We start from the raw sequence: 22,436 nt of genomic DNA, 5'->3' as shown, positions 1-22,436 counted from the left end.
TGAAGTTGATCTTTGCTCATTCAAAAGTCCATCTGAATGTGTCCTTTGAAAGCTCAAATTGTTGACTCGCCACATTGGAAGACTCTGAGCCCGAGAATGGGCTGTTCTGAGTGTACTGTACTGAGAGCACATTGCACCTGTTGTTGTGTAGCTGATGGTGTGTAGTGTTTGTGGCTTCCCATTGAGTGGAGCTGTGGGAAGTGTGCTGTGGAGAGTGAGGCTCTAAAACTTGCAGTCCAGTTTATTAGTCCAGTATTCTCACATCAGGTCCTGTGCACACACATCTGTGGCTCCTGAACAGGTTGGAAATTTAGCATAAATAGTGGGAAATCTTCACGTGGAGAATCTTCTCACAAATTCTTTTCTTTTTGCAGGCTCTTGGAAGTTTCTACTTTATCCATGAGTCTTTGAAAAACATCCACCAGTTTGATTTCAAAGGTGAGTACCTCCCTCCAACACACTTCCTCATATACATCATCACCACTGTCTCGAAATGAAATCCTCACATCGTGCCCCCTCATCCCACCCCTGCATATCGGACACAACCATTTGCAGGCTATTCTCGCTTCCATCAAAACCAGCGAGCTAAGATTGGCTTTGAGGATAATGTAACGGGAGCAGGACAGAATGGTAATGCTTATTAATATTAGGATTTAATTCATAAGATTTCGGGCCTACAGTAATGGTTTGTGGCGGGTTATTGGACAGTTACAGCGGTCTCATCAGCCTGCGGTGTCAGAGGGCCCCGGGGTCCAGCTGCCGCGCTAATTAAAGAAGGGATATAGATGTGGAGGCACCTCGCTTCCTATTAGACCCAAGTCAGCATTAGCACCAGTTACCCCAGTGAAGGACAGGGCGAAGGCAGGGGAGGGGTCGAGAGGGGAGAGGACCACTCCCCTTGTACACACACATACTTTAAAGATTTGATTCAAAATCAGAATTACACAAACTATTGTGCATACTGTGTAGCTCTGTTTTCTTCTGTCACAGGCCTGTCTCACAGCAGACAGTTTGACAGTAGGAAAAGCACAGGTGTTATTGAAACAGAAACAATGGCTTTATTTTGTCCCAGTAAACCATGACAGTGTGACAGTGAGCCAGCATGAACCATACCATGAACAATACAATACCTGAAACTGAAGCAGCTAAATGGAATTCAGCCACCATTCATTTTATTATTTACTCCTGTGCTTTTCCTACAGTGACCTGTCAGAATGTCTGGAAATTAAAATTCCTGCAAAGATTGAACATGAACTAACATGAGGGGTGTAACAATACAGTCACCCTGCAGGTATAATGGATACAATCATCAAACAGGGTTCACAGTGAGAAACGTTCACTATCTTTGTAAAAGGTTGGAATGAAAACAAACTGTGACTGTACACTGTTTTCATTATTCCTCCTTAGGCAGAAAATGTGCAAAAATTTTCACCATTCCTGCATTTTGTAGTTCTTTATGTAAAACTAAACTGAATAATAAAAATGATCAGTTATATTTAAAATTGCAATCTTGTTGATGTTGTCATGATATGATTTTGAACCACAACAATAAGTTTTTGCTCCCAAAATGACACCAGTTGTCCATCACACACAAATTAAATCAGCTCACTCTTGGCAGCACTGTGTGCATGAGCTTGCTTTGTAGTCACATTGCTTCTTTTGCACTCTCTCAGATAGTTTCATTTAAATAGCCAAACTTTACAGTCTCTTACCCCACAATGATGATGTTAAACCTCAGAAAGACCGAGAGAGGATGAGTCTGTCCTCTAAGACAGACAGACAGACTCGTAATAGGTATTGTACATACAGAGCGGACAAAAGAAGCATTGTTCTTTGTCAGCCTTGTTATTTTATGTTCATTGTTAGACGAAATCATGTCCATACAGGAGAGTTACAGTAGTGTCACCTAAGGCTTTTCTGAGGTCTTTACTCTCTTTTACTCAGGATATGTGTAGATATGTTCTTGATTCACTTGAGTCTGTGTTCCTCATTCTGACCAGCAGGTGGGGCAGTTGTCTGAGGAAGGTGAGGTGGCTCTTGCTCTCACTGAGCTCTAATGGCATTCGGAGATTCTCAATCACAGATGAGGTCTCCAAAAATTAACCCGGCACGTTTGTAACAATAAACTGTCTTTGCCCCCCCCCACCCCCCACCCACCCCCCCCACCCCTTTTCTGTCTCTGTGTGTCTTCCTACCATCTCCCCTTTAGCCAAGAAATTCAAGAAGGTGGTGGGAAAGGAAACCTGCTCAGAGACACTAGAAAGCACACCTACGCTGGAGAAGGAGAAGTTTCCACAGGATTACTTTCCTGAGGTGGGTTCTGTAACAAGCACATTTGACTGATGGTGATAGTGTCATCTAATGACAGCTTCCTGTTGTGACACTGACTGACAGATATGATGGTGAAAGGTGGTCTGTCATGACAAATGGCCATGACACACGAATACACAGCTCTACATTGTATAGAGTGTGCAGGTTTAATAAAGCTGCAAATTTGAAAAAGTGATCAATCCTCTAGGAGAAGTACAGTATCTTTTCCCCTTTTTACCACACTTATTATTTAATGTTGTGTATAATAAATACAGAAACTAATGAAATTTGATCATTTTTCCTCTAGATTTAAAATAAAGAAATTGAAGCCAAAGTTCAGATAATAATTTATAGAAAGAGAGATTTCCTTTTTCCTACTATTCAGTGATTTTTCAAAAGTCATTTCTTTTTCTGTGTTGTTTTTTTTTTCCTTTTGTTTTACAATCCAATTTTTTTTTTCCTTGCTTCAAGAAAATCCGGCTGACACATGGCTGATTTGAAAACAAATCAGTCAAAAAATTCAAATCGTGTAACAGAGAAAGTCCTTGTTGCGTCTGCCGTGTCCCGTGGAGCAATTCTCTGCTCACTCCGCTGTGTTCGGCTTCCTGGTTTCGGTGTGGTGTGCCATCAGGGGGGAGCTGAGCGCTGAGCATAGCAGTGCTGATATAGTAATAAAGAGCACGACCGCCCGTGTGTCATCCCTGCACTCCCCACTCATCTGTCAACCATGCTTCGACGGCCGCCTCTGCAAATATATGCAAAACAGATGGATACGGCCCCTTCACACACTTCCCCCCAATTTCCGTCTCTTTCACACACTGCAGGACTCCCCCCCACCACCACCACCATCCCGCCTGCCCACCCTGAGCCACCCTAGACATGCACACAAACATATGCATTCGCACGCACACACCCAAACAGCCTCACGTCTCTGGTTTCCCATTTTCCCATTCCAGAGATGATCTAAAACCAATTACACTGATTGAGGCACAAAGCCATTTAAAATGATTACAGCAAAGCATTGTTCTGTGTTTAACAGGACAAGCAAAGAAAACCACAAAACAAACCTGGCACGGTGTACTGTGAGAAGGATGAGGGGAGTGATGTAGAGAGAAAGGAGGTGTGTGTGTATGTGTGTGTGTGTGTTAGGCCGCCGTTGGGGTGGGGGGGGGGGGCAGATGAGAAAAGTTTTGCCTGGTGATTTATTTCTCTTTCCCGGCTGGGATATGAATCTGGGATGATGCTCCAGAGAGCAGCACTCCAGATAATGTTAGCCCATTTAAAAAGAGCAGATTTGTGTAGTCTATCAGGGTCGCCGAGTATTTTTTTTTCTTCTCCTGCCTCCCTCCTCCTCCTCCCCTCCGTAGTGAGAAATTGGTTGTTATCATAGATCACAGATACTGCTCAAACCTCTTATGAAAGATGAATTAATTTCACTAATGCTTTAATGCAAAGCTCTCATGAGGGAGGCAGACTGGTGATAACCCCTGCCTCGTCTCCGCTTCCTCCGCTAGTGATTTATGCCCTCTTTTAGTAGATGAAACTGCCTAGATTTGCCATCCATCTGCAGCTTTGAGGAATCCTATTACACAGGGATCTTGGACCGGACAGGCCGCCACACAGGCGAGTCTCGAACCAGTCGCTTGGGTCCCAGCTCGCCCCGTTTTGGGTCATGATACCTGAACCAAATGATTTGAAGTCAAAAAAAAAAAGAGACAGAGAGATGAAGTAACTACTTTACATGCTCATTACTAATTTCCACCACAAATAAGAACTTGTGTTTGAAACTTGTCCAATTTGTCAGAGAGAATCGTCAGAGGAAGGTTAGAGAGTGACAGCAGACAGCTCTGGTGGCTGCAGGGAGACGGATGTGTGTGTTTCCCTGCTTGTGTCTTACCTTTACAGTCTGCCATTAATAAAGTGTCAGTGAGCGTGAGATGCTGATGACATCATGGTGGGAGTGCTCGGTGTGTGTGTGTGTGTGTGTGTGTGTGTGTACGTGTTTAAAACAGAAACAGAATGTCATTCAGTGCCTTTCAGTGGTGCGTGTGGGTTTAGACACATGAAGTGTGAGTCCATATTTAACTCTTGGTTAAAATGTCAGAGTTTCCCAGAGTCTTCAAACTGCTTATTCTGTCCACAACAATTTTAAGTTTACAATGATATTATATTGAGGAAAGCAGAAAATACTTAGATTTAAGGAGCTGCCAGCAAATGTTTGTTTTTTTAGAACTTTTTTGTACTTGAAAGGTGACCCAGATGAATAATTATAAATGATAAACAAAACAAGCTGCAGATGGATTTTGTCGATTCAAGATTTTTTGACAGTTTCAACCACTTAATCAGTGCTGAAAGAGAACAATCAGAAATTAAACCAGACAAATATAATGTTTTGAAAAGATCCATTTTCATTTAATCTAAATCATGCTCGTGGTTGGCTTTCCATTTCAGCTTTTAAAAGCGGCTAAACTCAATGTCATAAAATAAAATATTGGTTAAAATTACTTACATTCACACTTTCTGCTTGTGGCCCTTTCCGCTCCTGGTTTGATTCTGATTTAAGTGACAGCCCCTCCGTATGCAAAGCATCAGTTCTTTCCGTAATCCCACCTTGAGTTATAGCTGTAAGTGAAGGGGAGAGAAGCAGGGACATTAATTGAAATGCTGAATAAGAAGGAAGTGGACAAAATTGTGGGCGCATTTCTTTTGAAAGGTCGCCGTGATGGATTTGGCGGCTTGTCGTTTCCCGTTGTTCCGTCAATCTCTCCATCTCCCCAGCAGACATTAATATATTTATTTGTTTGGCTCAGTAATACATGCCTCCAAAAACCATTGCATCATAAGGATTTGTCATTGCCTTATATAAATAAAGTATACGACCCAGACCTTAATGTGCCCTTGCTATTGATTGTTTTACACAGGCGTAGGAAAAAAAAACAGAAAGGAAGAAAATAGGCGACAGGCTGTAGATCAACATCCATATGAGTTTCTATTTGTTGTTTGGCACCATGAGCTTGTCCATAAAAGCATTGACTTTTCATAGCCTTTTAGTGCCCTCTGTAGTAAGCTCTGATACGGGCCTGTGATTACTTTCAAGTTCTGCCCCTGATGAAAGTTAACTTCCTTCATATTTTTCTCCTTTGATTTAAACCCCCGCGTGTGATTCATAGATGTGATGCGTACGTTAAGGAGATGAAGTAATTTAAACTGGCATTGCTTGTAAAATGTTCTCTGCATTTATCACCTGACAAGACACCTGTGACACAGATGCTGTTCTCGGTGACAGGCGTGATCCATGAGACTGCAAGGAGCTCATAAACGCGGGTATGATGTTGAAATGAAAGCCAAACGAAGGCTTTCTTCACTCATTTATTTGTATACGGGAGGATCAGAAAAAGTCTTGATTTGCTTCAGAAACCCCTGTGACGATGTTTTCTGGCTTTTTAAATCCATCATTTCGCTTTCACCTTCTTACCATGTGAATTTTTAGAGCTCCTGACAGTCCCACATGGTGTTTACTGCAATCTTCGAGTGGTGACGATGATAGAGACTGCCCTCTGTGCTTGTGGTACATCAGAGCGCGAGCAAACACCACACAGACACACACACACACACGCACCATCATGTGCTGTCCAGTTATATAAACCCTATGTGAGGCCCTCTCTTATTTGATGGGCCCCCCTGGATGATGGAATAAAGATAAATGTGACTGTCTACCAAGGCTCAAATCAATCAGCGTGTGTGTATTACTTATTACTCACAGTGCATTTCTGTCACAGGCCTTTTGTGTATCCCCCTCCTCACACCTCCCTCCCTGTCCTGCGCTCTTCTGTCACCCCCCCCCCACACCAAAACATCACCCTGCCATAATATTATTTATGGGGGTCAGACTTTGAGCTGAAATATAAGAAAGGTCAAAGAATCAAAAGGGATGGATCGGGAAATGGTGACGGGAGGGTGTTTAAGACAAGGACTGGGAGTGGGATGGTGTGTGTGTGTGTCCTCACTGTGTCATTTCTGGCATTTTATAGAAGCTTAATTTTCCATTGGTCACAATTGGAGAGTTTTATGTTGTGGTCTCCAGTTTCAAGTGAATCTGACAGTTTCTAGTTTCCCTTTCCACCCATCTTGTTTTTTTTTTTTTAATCTTTTTGCTCTGTCTCTCATGTCGCTCGTCTTCTGTGTGTGTGTGTGTGTGTGTGTGTGTGTGTGTGTGTAGCGGTCAGCCCGTATATGTATTGCCCAACACCCTTGGATGTGACCCACTGTTGTAGCCGCCGTTCATCACTGTCATGGGCGGAGACGCCATCGCTGACCTGTGGAAGGTCAGCCAATGTCAACCCCAGCCTTGTGACCTTTTACCGTTGCCCTTTGACTCCCACCCTCGTCCCCCAACAGTGACTCTTTATAGCCACCAAACCTGATATATGATATGATTACAGGCCACTATCCATTTCATCCAGCTACGTCTTCTATGCAAAATGACAGCAGTGTAGCATATCAAAGAGCAGATTGGCTAAATCTTCTTACATTTTTTTAAATGATGGGTTTGTGTGTGCATGCATGCGTGTGCGTGCGTGTGTGCGTGTGTGTGTGTGTGTGTGTGTGTGTGTGTGTGTATGTGTGTGTGTGTGTGTGGAGGGGGGAAGAAGGGGTGGTGATGATGATGTTTCAGCAGGAGATTAAATGGGGCCGGACAGCATCTGTGTCATCGTCTCTGCTGCAATATCAGCTGCAGCAACCAAATCATGATGTCATCATGTCAACCAGTAGAGAGGGACACTTTTCTTCTTCTGCACTTTGATTGATTGTGTGAGATAATTGTCTTAACTAGACTCCTACTACAAAATAAAAGCACTTCAATTGGGTAAAAATAGATAGACGGGTGTATTTCTTAAAACTTTCTGACAAGTGGATGCTTGTTCCACTGGACTGCGACGGTCGTCCACGTGAGGCCCGTGTGTGCGTGTTGTGAGCGTGTTTATAAGCAAGCGATGAAGCAGGGGGTCAATCAGTCATACGTGGAGGAAATGGGGCAATCTGGGGCCGGGTGTCAAGGAAGTGATGGATTTTAATGCTGCGATTGTAGTTAATGGCTCTTTAAATTAAATCGAGATTAAACGTCTCTGGCTGCAGTCAGAGCTTGTATGTGCACTGAGCAAGTCCACCCCCCTAAACACTCACTCTTCGTCTTCTCCCTCCTCATCCTCCCCCTACTCCGAGACTTTTTCTATTCAACTTACTTCAACAAACGCACACAGTACACTAATGGATTTCCCATGCAACAAAGTAATGTGTAAGTCAGTGTACATATGCCTTTTGTGTACATAAATACATGAATGTGATTACTGAACTTACTCAGTCCTCATTGCTCGTGTTTATCTTTTAAATGTATTCAGTTAGTTTAAAAAACATATGTTTTCCAGCAGAAGGTCAATCAGTTTTGATGCAGTGTGACACTCGCATCTAATTCCCTTTGCTCCTTTCAAAGTCACAATATTGGGACAGCGAGTTATAATTGGGCCCATACATCCTGCCGAGGCAGTATGGATTAATTCAAGTATGCTAATGTAATTCAATTTGATACAGTTAATCTTGTACTAATGCAGATTGAAGGATGTGAGGCGCAATCAAATACCTCTTAGCCCTTTAATTTGCATCTGAGTTTTTTAAATAAAATTAGTCAATTTGTAATTATGTGACCTGGCCCATAATTAGTTTATTCATCACTGCAGTTAACTCCCCATCAGGAGTATGAGAGAGAGAGATAGACAGAAAAAGAGAGAGGCTGAGGGAGAGAGACATATTTATCTATTCAGAATGAGAACACTCACAACATCAATTTGTCTCTCATCTAATAACCAGCTTCATGGTGAATCATGTGCTGTTTGAGAAAGATCTTTGGACTTGTGATTGGATAATTAACTCAAGGCTGGTGGGATCTGATCAAACAGCTGCATGCTCGATGTCTACACTGAGCTGTATGCTTTTTATGTTTCGTGTAACTTTCCATACAGGCTGTAAGTTCTGTATTGAAGCCATTCATCCAACATTTTTCTGCATTATTCATTATTTTTATGTTTTCTTTATTATTTGTCAGACAGTGTAAGGCAGCTGATGGAAAATTGCAAACTAACTTGTGAAGTGTCTGAGAAATTGAATTTTAAGATGTGCTTCTGTCAGTATATAGGTTTCTTGCCTATTAAAAATGTTTACATATAATTTTTTAAAATGTGATTTGCAAGTGTAAGGCTGCAACTAACCAGATTATTTTCATTATTAGTTATTATTGTATGAAATGTTCTTGATCAAGCAGTTTTTCTTTTAGTCTGTAAAATGTCAGAAAACAATGAAAAATACCCACCATAAATCCAACTTAAAGTAATGTTCTCAAATTGCTAAGGATATTTAACTTATTAAGATATAAGATTAAGTAAAGCAGCAAATTCTCAAAATTGTGAACAAGGAATTAGACTTGTTGCGTGTTTTGCCTGAAAAATGACTCAAATGATGAGTCAGTTATAAAAATTGTTGCCAAGCCTTTGTTAAGTCACATGACTAATCTGCAGTGGTGCTTTCAGCTTTCAGGTCATTTATCTCACTTGTAAATTCTTTACAAGTAGAAGTCCTGCATTCAATTTTCATTATATTAGTGCATTAATATTGTTTAAATATTTATATATAACTGCATCCTAATGTTGTGGGTGTTTACTGTCATACTAGTTTTCCTTTTATCCAAAAGAATGCATCGTATTTTGTGTGCAAACAAATCTTAATGTACACAGTAAAAGTATAAAACAGCCTCAGATTGACCTGTTTATAAGTAAAGTGCCTCAGAACTGAACTTGAGTAAATGTATTTAATTGCTTACTTTGTAACTAAGTACTTAATTTCCACCTGTCCTAATCTATTAACTGACATTAATGTTTCTGTATCTTTTCTATCTATTTAAAGTTTATTCAAAAGTTTAATTTCAACTTATAAGAGCACCTTAATAACAGAAAAAACATTACAAAGGTGCATATAGGATCATAATGCCACACAGTACCAAAGATGGAGATTTTATTTATTTATTTATTTATTTTAATTCTGTGGTCTGTACTGTGCCAAAAAGTTAGAATAAATAATAAGATAAAAAAAAAAACACTTCATTTCATGAAAACCCTTATAATGTGTTGGATGGAAATTGAACTAAATAATTTATGATACTGTTGGAAAATGTAAAATATGAAAGTGTGCTCTCAGGTAGTGGACATTGTTACTTCTCTTCCATAAATCATTTGACATTGTTACTTTAATTTTTTCTTAATTCTACCACTGTCGTGCTAAATTGAGTCTCTCTGTTCCGCAGTGCAAGTGGTCCAGAAAGGGATTCATCAGAACTCGATGGGCCCTGGCTGACTGGTGAGTTTTATTAATAAGTCCCTTCAGTGACGCTTCCCACCTCATCTCTGTTCAACCATGAATCATTACAACTGTATCATTGTGATTAGAGATGAAGACCCAACCATGTGAGTCATGTCTGCCTTCACCCAGAAGCTGCAGTGGGCTGCGTGCAGGGTGGTTATCATAGACAGGACAGACACAGAGAGTGAGTTACACAGCTGAATCCTCTCCGGACAGTGTGCCACAGAAGCAGGCAGGGATTTGATTACACGTAATCACGTTAGTCAAGCAGTTGCATATGACATGACAAAAAACATTACATGCAATTGAACCTGTATGAGTTGAATACAAACGCTGGCTTCCAGTGTGCAGAGCAGGGGACTGGGGGTGGTGGTGCGTGGGGGGAGGGGGCGGAGGGGTGGAAGACGGGGATTGTAATCTAATAGAGGGATGACATGAGAACTAAAGAGCTGAAACGGTAAGCATTTAATAGGGGCATGACGTTTGACAAGAGCAGCAGCAGAGAGAGAGAGAGATGTTGGTGAAGAATAGGGAGATCAGATCAGAGATGGGATAGACAGAGATAGCTAAGACCATGCATGTATTCATTTGTTCAGGATGTCACTGCAGAATAAACCCCTTGAGATAAGACCAATTCCTCTGGGTCACCCTGCTGAACATAATGCTAACAAAATACCACAGATTGATAGGATCAGCAGGGTGGTGTTCATCACTGCACATTGAGCTATCTTGCTTTCCCCTGACAGGACAAACTGAAAGAAAGCAGATTAGTGTTTGCAGTGGTATATGTTGTGTTCACAGGCCTGGGTTAAGAAGTGGTTAGAAAGTCTGTTTATATTTTATTTTATCCTTTATGGATATTTTTTAATATGTCAAGACAGATAATGACATTTAAGTAATGTTCAGCAAGTTGTTAATTTCATAAATATAGCACTAGTTGAGTAAAAATGACAGATTTATATTTATTTATATTATTATTATATATAATTTATATTTATCATTTGGAATTAAACAGATGTTTAATACCACACAGTGTATATGATGTTCTGGAAGAAGCTCACTCACAATGTGTTCTTTCATCCCAGTGCCTTTGATCTGGTCAACATCCACCTTTTCCATGATGCTTCCAACTTGGTGGCCTGGGAGAAAAGCCCCTCAGTTTACTCTGGGACCAGGCAGAAGGCCCTGGGCTACGTTTTAGACAGGTACTGTACACACCTGACACCACTCGTATTTCTTTTTTTTCATCTACCTTCTTTATTCTTGATGAGATCACGGGAAGCTTCCTGCAAAAGAAATAACTATAAAGATGCAGATTCACTGGGATGAGTCTTCCTGTGTCTGCTACGGTAAGATGTTGTCAGACTTCATTGCAGTTGACAGTTTGTTGGACTCATTCTCAGTGTAACATGGCTACTCTTAATTGAGAAGTATAATCAAATTAAATTAAGCAGGAAGCCTTGTCCTTTGCCAGCATCTTTTCAGATGACCTGCATAAAATTGTTGATATATTTGGAAGGAAATCATTTCTATAATCAGAGAGTCTTATAGACAGGTGTTTTTAATTAAAATTCATGAAAACAAACAGCAGCACCAGCATCATATGTATATAAGCATGGAGCAGAAATAAATTTTAAGAAAACATATTTGGAAAAATATTAAATAAAAAAATATTATATTTTTATGTGTAAAGAATGTGAAATTCATATCTACAGAAAGTTAGAGATACCAGTCACAAATCCCAGTTTTGTCTGACATGACAAAACCTGTATTTATATTTTAATTGAGGATTAAAGTGAGGCTGAACAGGAGGGGTACAGCAGAGAAGGTTTTGGTGGGATTCAGCCCTAGACCAGCAGGATTACATCTGTCTGTAGAAGTAGGGGGGTCTTACTCACTACACGGTCTGTGAACTCCCAAGTCTCTTTTATCTGTTCTTTTTCTGTCCCTCCCTCTAACTCCGTCTTACTTTCCAACACTTTAGCCTTTTTTGTGGTGTAATCCTTATATTCATCCTCATTTTTGTCTCACTACTTGCAAGTGTTAGGATGCAGGTTTGTAGGTTTGTTTGTTCAGCTACGTGTTTGTCCATAACACTTTGGTCCAGAGCAAGATATCTCAAGATACCTAAAGGATGAATCCTAATTTGATTGCTATGATGTTCCCTGAGCACATTCATGCTCCCCACAAGAGGAACCTCTTCCTTTTTGGATGCTTCATGAGTTCAGCCCCTAGGTCTGTTTATCAGCTTTGCCCACTAGCTGCCAAAAATGAATTCCCTGACATCAATTAAATTTGCTGTTGGTATTCATAGTCCACAGAGGATGAATCTAAAATTTTTTGTGACCCCCTGATTGTTCCTGAAGCACCAACTTTTGGCGAAAATTTCATGCTGTATTCTGTATGTATTGCTGCCTACTAGGCAGTTTACATTTGTGCTCCCAAGAGGATCAACCATTAGAATACATTTAGCATTTTTAATTACAATGGGGAGGGTGCAGAGATTGTAATTGTAATGGTAAAGATTTCTTCACTCTGCACTGAGTAAATCCAGCCTCTATACAAACAGGCCAGCCTATCCATTCATAGGCCACGGTAATGTGATTTATGGGATATCCATTTGCAGAGGAAGCAGAATGATAGAGTACATGGTACAACCCCTGCTCCCTACCTGGCCACACTAACACAGAATAAAAGCCTAGTACCAGCCTCGCAGCTGGTGACCTCCCATTCAAATAGCATCAGAATGCACGACATGGCTCCCCGCCGCCTCGGCTTTGAATAACTACATGCATATATGGGTGGCATACATTATCTCTGGGCTTTCTGATGCGCATGAATTATGAGGCTCTTTTTAAAGTATTCTCTGCGAGGTCATATTTTACCTGAGCTTTGCTCTTGATTTGATGAAAGAATGGTCCGCCTTTAATGGACAGGAAAGTGGGAGTGTTTTAAGAATATGGCAGCTTTTGCAATTTTTATTACGCTGTAACTTACCTGGATTTACTGGCATCGTGAAGTTTGAAAAGGAGCTCTGTTGTCGCTTACATTTAAGTGTTTTCATTGTATTTCCTGTGCTTTCATCATGCCTTTGCAGTTGATTTACTTCTAAAGGTTCCCTTGTAAATACACCTAATAGCAGAGTCTGAGTTTTCGTTGGGTGGCTGAGGGGATTGAATTGAAATTGTGTTGGCTGAGTGGCAGTTTCCATGCTCCCTCTTTCTGAATCCCCTTGTGTTGGGATGGTAACCTTGTTGTTACTTCTGGGCCATATCATTTAAAGGTTCTTTTTTTGACAGGGGTGGGGATGAGGGGTAAGTGGTGTGAGGCAAGGTGGTGGTGGGGAGGTGGTTTATATGTTCCGGCTACCCTGGTATTCCTTGCTAGGGGCACAGGGGTGGGATAGTGGGGGCATCGCGCCTCAGTCGCTCACTTTAGGGGGAAACCGTCGGGCGCAGATCCGGAGCACCGAAGTGAGAAAAAGCTGGCGGTGCAGAGGGAAGGGAGGAGGAGCACAAAGGGTGCTTGGGCTCTGTAAAGGGCAGTGAATAATGGGTCGGTCCTTTCACAGAGGCTGCTAACCTTTTGGCAGCCACCAGCAAACTCCATTCTCCTCTGCCGATCTGGGAGGACAATGTGCCCGGGCCGGGCTTTGAATGAAGCGCTACCACCAACAGTGTTCCCATTCAGCGGCTGGTTGGGAACCATCTTTTTGGCCATTGTCCTAACTCTGACTCCTACCCCCAGAAAACAGAGCAGGAAAAGGGACAGGGGGAATATCTAAAGCCAAACTCCCCCTCCTTCCCTCTTCTCTCTCCTCTCTCCTTCTCTGAGCTCTAATCTCTCATTGCCGAATGGGAGAGGAGGGGAGGGGTGCTGTTGAACACACCACCAGCTGAGATCCATGAGGCAGCCGGCACAGGAGCGGATCACACTGCAGTGCTGGGGACAGAGCTCTGCTGCTGGGCATCAAACTCTCAGCCTGCGTCTTATCTGGGGCCCAGGCCTAATAATGCAGCTTGCAGCCCATTGAGAACACATCTGATAAGCCTTTTCCTCTGTGGCCCTTTTAACTGCTAAACGGTGTTTATCTCCAAAGTGCTTCAAGGCCTCGGGGGAACAATGCTGAGAAGGAACAGCGTTTAGCCAGCCAGGCCTCACTATTGAGTCACATCAAAAAAGCTCTGCTCTGCAGCCTGCGCTGATGTGTGGGCCACTTCCATGAGAGCAAAGCAAAGCTCTGCTTGAAATGCATCCCCTGCTTGTTTTCCTGTCCATTGAAAAATGCACACATGTGCTCAGCGCTGCAGATCAAGCATTATTTACCATACTGACTCAGCTCCACCTTGATGTGGGAGATCATTGTTTTATAGTTATGTAAAGGTTTTTGTGTTCCACAATGTGAAAAAAAAAACACTATAAAACTAATTTTGTTTTATGTTTTTAAAGAATATTTAAGTTGATGTGTTATTACTGAAATTGTTAAATTTAAATTAAATTTAGAATAATGTTAACATGTCTGACACAAACTGCTATAAAGGGACAGGATCCTAGAGATGTGTGTGCAGTAAAAAAAATATTCTCGTTTGCTAATTTCTGCCTGAGACAGCTGATGTAATGAAAGTGATGCTGAAAACCCTGGCCCCTCTAGAGAATGGAAAACATGGCTGCTAAATGAGCCTGTGAAATGATAGCATGAGATAAAATCAACAGGTTTTTTTTCCTCGTTCTTGAAAAAAAAAAATCCCTTTTGTGTATTGCCGTTTGTTTCTTTTTTCCAACCCCCATTCAGAGTGGCTGGTCCGGTTCAGGGTAGAACAGTTTTACATTACAACTGTGAAATCCTGGCATAAAGGCGTCCTTTGTGACGCGCCATTATTTTCACACAAATATAGTCCATTGTCACAGTGCTGAAGTTAATTTGATCAACATTGGGGACATTTAACTGTTTTGTTCCCTGAAAAGACTTGTTTCATGCTCATTTTTGGGGCATTGAAAAGCAATGATTGGCAGAAAAATAATGTTGCCGTTAACAATTCAAAGCAATTAGTTTCCCATGGGGAGGCAGTGGGCCGCACTGGCCACCACACAGCGATGCTTTGTCATTTTATGGACGGTCATCAGTCAACTGTCAGAGCGTCTCAAAGAGCCCTCCAATCTAAATGTTTCCCTTTAGGCTTTTCCCAGAACAACAGGCTGAAAGAAGAGAGAAAGGCCGGCTAGTTTCCAGCCAATAGACATGTTGAGCTGCAAGAGGGAGGACTGGATAATCACAAGGAGATCCTCCATGAAGCCCAAATGAATTTATTAAAGAGACTAGTGTGTGTGGTTGTGTGTGTTTCCATGCAAGTACACATGCTAAGCAGTCACATGATGATGATGATGTTTTATATCTCAAATCTAAATGAAAAATAGACACTTGCCGTTTCCTTCCTCTGTGTGCTTACATATACAGCAGCTATACACAAATTACACTGTAACCGTGTCACTGTTTGTATTTGTGTATGTGTGTGTGTGTGTGTGTGTGTGTGTGTGTGTGTGTGTGTGTGTGTGTGTGTGTGTGTGTGTGTGTGTGTGTGTGTGTGTGTGTGTGTGAGAGAGAGCAGGTGACTGTGTGGATGTGTTTGTGGTGACTGTGGGATTCTGAACTGCCTTCTCACCCTGGGAGGCCTGAAGGAGCAGAGGTTAATCTTCCCCAGTGTCTCTGTGCTCATAGTGGAACTGTTTATTACACACACACACACACACACAGCAGTCACTATGTGTGGAGGATAAACAGACATCACTATCTCTCTAGCACCTGAAAGGAACTTCTGTTTCCGCTGTTTGTATTTATTAATGTTGCCACAAAGCCAGAATTGTGACTTTAAAGTTAAGATTAACTACAGTATAAAACCAAAATCTAATACAGTATCATAGAAAATAGCTAAAGGAATCAAGTGGAGCATTTCCCTAGATTCATTTTGATATTTTTGATATGGTTTTGATATTGGTTGGCTGCTCAGCTTTGTCTATAATTCTTACATTCTAAAAATTCATTGATAAACTTTTGATAAATAGGATACTAAAACTATATAAAAGCTAACATTAGAAAATGATAACTATGACAAACTCTATTGCATTTTTCACCAATGAGTAAAAACGGTAACATGAAAGTGGACATATTATAATGCAAAGTATTCAACAACTTGCATCTGTGTTATCACACACTGTAGCTCCTGATTAGTGAAACAGTTTCCTCTGCTGCCTGAGGATTTAGCAGCCTGACCTGTTGCACTACTAAAGTTGTGTCTGTCAGTAATGTTTTCTGATGTTACCTGTTCTTGGACGACGTTTATGAAGAGCTAAACTAATGTAACTATCAAGTGCTGTGGAAGTGCAGTCGGCCATCTTTAGTGTTGTGATCTGGTGGAGTGAGTAAGTTCCAGTTTTAACGTCTGCAGTTCATCTAAATTGTTCTCTAGATGTTTGCTAAACAATGATTACAGAAACTCTACCTGAACCTAGGTTTTCTGTATATCACTTTATGGTAATTTGATGAGACAGTTTGAGCTTGCATTTTGGTGCATTTCCCCTGCGTAGGTAAAAGCATCATATGGGGCTTTTAGGGAAACTGCAGGTCTGGGACCCTGAGGCGGTTGCCAGCTTTGTCCAGGGGGTAATCCAGTCTTGAGCACAGGTGGTCTGACATTCTGTGCCAGAAATTAGACTGTATTTCTTTCACAATTTTCCAATCCAGTCTATTTTAGACAAAAGTTCATTCCGGAAAGATTCAGCAAACACCTCTCAGTGACAGTTACAGAAAATTTTCTTGCCCACTCATCACATTATCCCATAATCCCATACGCTGGCTCTACTTTTCCTTCCTGAGTGTGTGTTGACAGTGCTGTTAGTTTGAACTGACTTATTCGTTAACCTCTGTGTGACCGCTGCAGCATCCTTGCACCCCCTCAGCACCATATCTTTCCTGTGCGGTGTTCTTGTTGGGATGGGCGTTACTCAGGAGCTGGGGTGCTAACAGGGGGACGAGGGGAAAGTTGTCCTGCAGTGTCAAAGGTCCTGTCAGGGGCCACCCCTGGCCCATTCAGAAAGACGTCACCCACCACATTCTTCACAATGTTAACATTCTCCCAAATTCTCAACATTTACTTACAATGGATGACTGTGCTCAGCCCAGCTATTGTGTGGAAAGTCGAATCTGACCGGCCAACTTATGGTAAGTCATCTTGTCAATATAATCATGACATGGCCCCCAGTTGCACCCTCATAATCGCATATAGACTGTCTATTATGGCTCAGTTTAGCTGTCAATCACAGCGTATAATCTGCTGAGGAGTCAGTGAGGGATTGAGGCTGGTGTGAAGGAGAAGGATTGAAAAGCAGGCAGGAATTATTGAGGTAGACATGAGTGTTATCTGTGAAATTTAGATGCTGTCAGTGTCTTTGTTGCAAGAACATTTTTGGAGGTTTTTTTTTTTCTTGCGTGCCCGTTCACTTCTGTGAGAGTATGTTTGTGTGTGGGAGAAAAGTAGGATCGGAAAGAGAGAATGTGCCGCGGTTGCTTTGTGCTGGTGGTTTAAGGAGCCTGGGAGCAGAGTCTGGGACCCGTGTTATAAATTAGTGTCTGACCCCTGTCTTTGTGTGGCCCCCAGGAAGGCCTGACGAAGGCCCCAGCCCAAACCTCAGTGAGAACGGCCCTTGTGAAGAGCCTCTTTCAGGGGTGTCACTGTGCGATGAATTGGCCAGGAGAAAGCACGTTTATAGACTGTGTAAAGGAGTGCGTCTTTGTGGGAGAATGTCACTGACACTGTAACAGTTTGCCTGAATGAACTGTGATGACGAGGCTAATGGGGGCCCCCGCCAAGGGTGAGGGTCAGCGAGGGGGGCCCCCCAAGCTCAGGACCCCCCACCCTCAGGCCCCTTTCACGCCCAATAGCTGAAGGTAATGTTGCAATTCTTCGCTCTCCCACCCACCCCCCCAACAAAGGCCAAGAAAAAAGTCAACTTTCACACCAGTGGGTCACCATGAGTGCTTTAGGAAATGATCGTGTAAACACAGTTGTTACCTTCTGACCTGTGGCTGATACCTTGGAGCAGCAGACAAAGCATCCAGGCGGTGGGTATTAGACATGGCTGTTAGCAGGATAAAGCTACAGGACGTGGAGGAGAAAGACCTCCAGGCTCTGGAGAAACACACATACACTCTCTTTACTCCCCGTCTCACTTTTTAACTGCTCGTTTTCTTCCCCACTCTCCTCTTCTACCCTCTTCATCTTTTAACCCCTTCTTCTATTTTTTATTTTTTAAATATTTTATCTTTTTTTTGTCATTGTCTGATTGGCACGTTGCCTCAAAGTAAAACTAAGTTTCCTCTTTATTCAGTTTCAGTTTACTTATTCTGCACTCACAACAGCAGATGTGGTAAATTCTCTATTAGCACGAGGAATACATGAGTTCCCACGCCTATAACAACTGCACTGACGTGTATCTACAGCCATTTTATTGCCCTCCATTCTGACCAACAGGATAAACTGGCCACTAACCCTGTTTAAATAGAGCCGAGTCTCTTAGCACCAGAATGTGAAGTCATTAATGACATCAGTCCCAGTTTGAGTGTATTAATGAGGCTCTACACACACACACACACACACACACACACACACACACACACACACACACACACACAGTCTTTATCTGACTCTGATTAGTGGAGCAGTTTAATTTAGTATAGTTACAGGTAAGAAGTTAGTGATATGCAGTGAGTCAGATCGTTGGGGCTCAGTTTTTGGCTAAAGCATCAATGGCTACTCTTTAATATTGACTCCTGTGAGTACTGACCCAGGGTCTTTCTGGCTTTGGGACCATTGTAAGCAACTTTAAAAACTAAGTGCTGTAAGTGAGCCAATTCGTTAATATAGGAGACACATAGTCGTTATTTTTAAGAAGTAATTGGACCCAGTGTTTCCACTCTGATTACGGTGAGGAAGAAGTGCACTCAGGTAAATGGTGGATCACAGTGTTGAAATAAACTTTTGTTTACCGGGCTGAAGTAATGTTGTCTTTAGCTGTTATAAAAGTTTTGGATATCAGAACCTTCAAGCAAGTTATACTTTTTGCGTACCCTGAGGGTCTGCGAGGGTCCACGTAAATTATAGACACACCTACAAGTTTTGGAGTCGATCAAGGCACAAACATTTCTCTTGCAGAGACAACTCTGTATCTCATCTCTTCTTTTTGGCCCTGGTTCAGGCTGTTAACATGATTGTGATATCTTTTCAAGATACCACAACTTCAACAGCCATTTGCTCTTTTGACTGCCTGTTGCTTTGCTCTGTGACTACCATCAAACTAAACGCCTTTTAGAACTGTGTTAATTAGTTGATCTGCAAAAAAATGTTTCAAATGATTAAGATTCACTGACTCAAGATTCTCAAATGAGAGGACTGCTTTTCTTTTTCTATGACAGTAAGCTGAGTATTTTGGGACTTTGGATCACTGGATGGATAAATAATCAATTTGAAATTGCAGTTTGCAAAACTGTTATAGCCCTCTTTTATTATTTTCTAATATTTTATATTAGAATCATTCATCAATTACTTGAGAAAGTAATCAGTGGTTGTAGCCCAAATTGCAACTACAATGAAGAAGGATCCATACTATTTAAATAAAATATGGCATATAAAAATGGTACATCTCATTCAGAAGTGTTCATTTACTCCTGGAAAGAATTAAGTATATGTCCATCACATAGATGGAACCATCTTGGAAATTAATAGTTACATCAATCATAACCATGAAACACTTTCATTGTTATTTTGGAAATTAAATTCTAGATCATGTTCCCATCTCTATGTTGACCCCTCCTGAAAAACCTATGGAATAGAAAGACGATCCAGTTTCTGTTTAATATAATGAGATGTCAAAATGACATACTCTCTATTTAATGTAATAGCTGCTTTCCCCGCCTCTTACTCCAGTCACCTTCGTCTCTGTTGCGTTCCCTTCCCCTGCCTCCCGGGGAAGAAGTGGCCATGCTTTACGACAGCCGGCCGGAGCTGAGACCCACCACTAAGAAGAAGCTTCTTCTCTTTTTACAGCCCCATAAATATATTGTTATCTGGGCCTGGGAAGTCCACGGTGAGATTTATCCACACGATTAGTGGAGATAGCGAGCCAAGCATCCTGAATCATTAATTACACAAGAGGCTGCGCTGCGTCCACCTTAATTTCCTATCTCTGCTCTGTAGAAGAGCCACTTTTAAGTAAGTGATGAGGCATAGGAGTTAATTATATGTCGCTTAGATGTTTTTTTTTTTAAGCACTGGGGTGCTGGCGCTGTGGTGAGGTTCTAGAGATTTGGAAGTAGTTCATGACAAAGAGGATCTATACTCTATGAATCCTCTGACACTACACTCTCAGGCTTAAAAAGCAGTGCATTCAGTGCATTAAAATCATTTGCAAGACAAGAGGCAATAAAATGTGCTGGATTTAAAGACCTTTAAGAGGCATCAAAAGAGCACAAACAGGAGTCAGTTTACTGAGGCCGAGTCTGTGGCAGCGTGGGTAGATGGAGTCCTTCAATCAGTTCATGTCTGCTTCTGACTCAAGGTCTAAACCCATAAACCCACAAACAAATCTAGAGAGTCAGAGAGTTTGGGCCACATTACTCTTTCTTTGATCAATTCAGCAAAGTGGGTTTTAATTTGCTTCACCGCCAAAGCAGGTTATCAGAGTGAATTATCAAGATTTATTTTTTTAATTTTGGTGTTTGCTGAGAATTAACAGTTTGAACTGAAACCATGTTCACTTGAAAACCGGCATGGATTCAGAAACATCAGACTAGTCCCAGAGGATGAACATAATGTGGTGCAATGATGATGTGGATGCTGGTTGCACATAGAGAATTGAACATATCATTAGATGTGTTTAATACATGGTTTTCTGAGGGTGACAGTATTATTAGGCCAGTATAGTTGGAACATTAGTTTTTCTGGTTTTAATCTCTCTCCTGACCATTTGTCCAGAATTGGTTTTTTTTTTTCAAGATTAAAAGCTGTTTAAATACCAATATATCATCTTCATCTATAAACTTATAAATCCTCATCATAGGCCTCATGTTTTTACTGAAAAATTGTATTTCAGATCACGTGTTTCTGTGCTTTTTTTCTGTCTGCCCCATCATTACATCAAAACCTTGTGTACGATCTTAAAAATCATCAATGCTTTAAAATTAATGTACCAAAACACACTCAAAAAATGTCTTACAAAAACTCTTCTCTACAGAGGTGAAAACCTCCTAATCAAAGTGTTCAAACCACTAGGTGGTGCTGTGGCCTTCATGAATTAAATACCCTGAGGTCAGGGGGATCATCAAATGGCAGCTTAAAAAGTCTTCGACACCTAATGCTGATGTTTGCCAAGATGATGTCTTTCAGAATCTCCTCTGCTATTTATCATTAATGCGAATAATTTGGGCTGATTACGGTCGGGATGTGTTTTCAGGCTGCCAGCACCTGTCACAGAGGTTACTATGATGCTTTAAAACAGTGGCTCTAATGTTTTGCAGGATCACGGACCAGCGGTATGAAAAGGTGCCATATTTTGTCTTTGGGGACTTTAACTTCAGGTTGGACTCTAAGCAGGTTATTGAGGTGAGTGCTTTTGTATTACACTTGATGAATTAAAGATGGAAGGCTAATTACATAGATTATGTATGCAATATGGGCAAATCTGCACACAACTGTATGCTAATATATTATATACATATGTGGTTAAGTACTATCAAACTCATAGTGATATAAAGTGTATGTGTGCTTGTGTTTGTGTGTATTAAGAGAGAGAGTGCAATATAGTAAAAGTGGTTTTAGTACGCCCCTGTCCCTTTAGAGTTATGACTCATTAAACGCTTCACCGTGGTTGGCCCAGCTGTGTTTGCCAACTGAGCCTCCAAGTGCATTGTTATGTTATGGTGCCATTCACTGCTCTTTCTCTCTCCCTTCCTCTCCTGCTCCCTCCCTCCCCTCTGTCTTCCTCCTTCTCCTCCTCCTCCTCCCCTCCTTCTCTTGGTGCAAATGAGGCCAGTGAGAGCCAAGGTAGCGCAGTCATTCTACATTCTCCATGACACGATGGGGGTTAGTGGCATAACAAGTCATAAAGGCCCACCGCAGACAGTGGAGTCCTATGATAACAGAGTGGGAGAACCACTTGTTGGCCGATCCTCTCCCTCCTCTCCAGCACAATGGCCCTCGAATCAGTGGGCCTGTTCAAGGTGTGGGCATTGTTCATTTCAACCAGAGCCCCATTCATGGCAGAAGGGAAGAGGAGGGAAAGCTTTCTGAATGGCAGGGTTTTGCTCAAATGACTTAGGAAGGACTTCACTCTGTGTGGCATGCAAGAGCAAACCTTTTGTAATTTAGTCATCCAGCCACTAGAGGTGCAGTAAATCATCAATCTCTCTAAAATGCCCAGCTAAATGGGATGGTCATCACATGCTTTTACTCAGCAATCTATCGGGCGCATTGATTGATTGCCTCAAAGTTTGTGCAGTATATTTGATTTTGGTTCTGTAATTAGGTCACATTAACCCACTGATCATGTGAACATGCGTTGCTTTGGAGATAATAAATCCAAGTACAGAATCCACAACAGCAGATGTGCAAACACTGAGGCTATTCAGAAGTCAGCTATTGCAATTAAATGTCACCTGGCATATAATTAGG

General features: G+C 41.6%; 1 protein-coding gene across 1 annotated transcript in view; it reads left to right on the top strand.

Moving 5' to 3' along the window:
* LOC121189823 (inositol polyphosphate-5-phosphatase A) overlaps positions 1–22,436 on the top strand; it is a 140,613-nt gene that overhangs the window by 77,177 nt on the left and 41,000 nt on the right. Inside the window, exons 5-9 of the mRNA XM_041050290.1 lie at positions 375–438; positions 2,210–2,313; positions 9,662–9,714; positions 10,803–10,922; positions 21,284–21,368. Coding sequence (XP_040906224.1) covers positions 375–438; positions 2,210–2,313; positions 9,662–9,714; positions 10,803–10,922; positions 21,284–21,368 — 426 coding nt within the window. The remainder of the gene's footprint in view (positions 1–374; positions 439–2,209; positions 2,314–9,661; positions 9,715–10,802; positions 10,923–21,283; positions 21,369–22,436) is intronic.

Source organism: Toxotes jaculatrix, chromosome 11, assembly GCF_017976425.1.
Source record: "Toxotes jaculatrix isolate fToxJac2 chromosome 11, fToxJac2.pri, whole genome shotgun sequence".
Classification (NCBI taxonomy): Eukaryota; Metazoa; Chordata; class Actinopteri; family Toxotidae; genus Toxotes; species Toxotes jaculatrix.
Note: the sequence above shows the minus strand (reverse complement) of the source record. Positions and strands in the feature narration are given on the sequence as shown.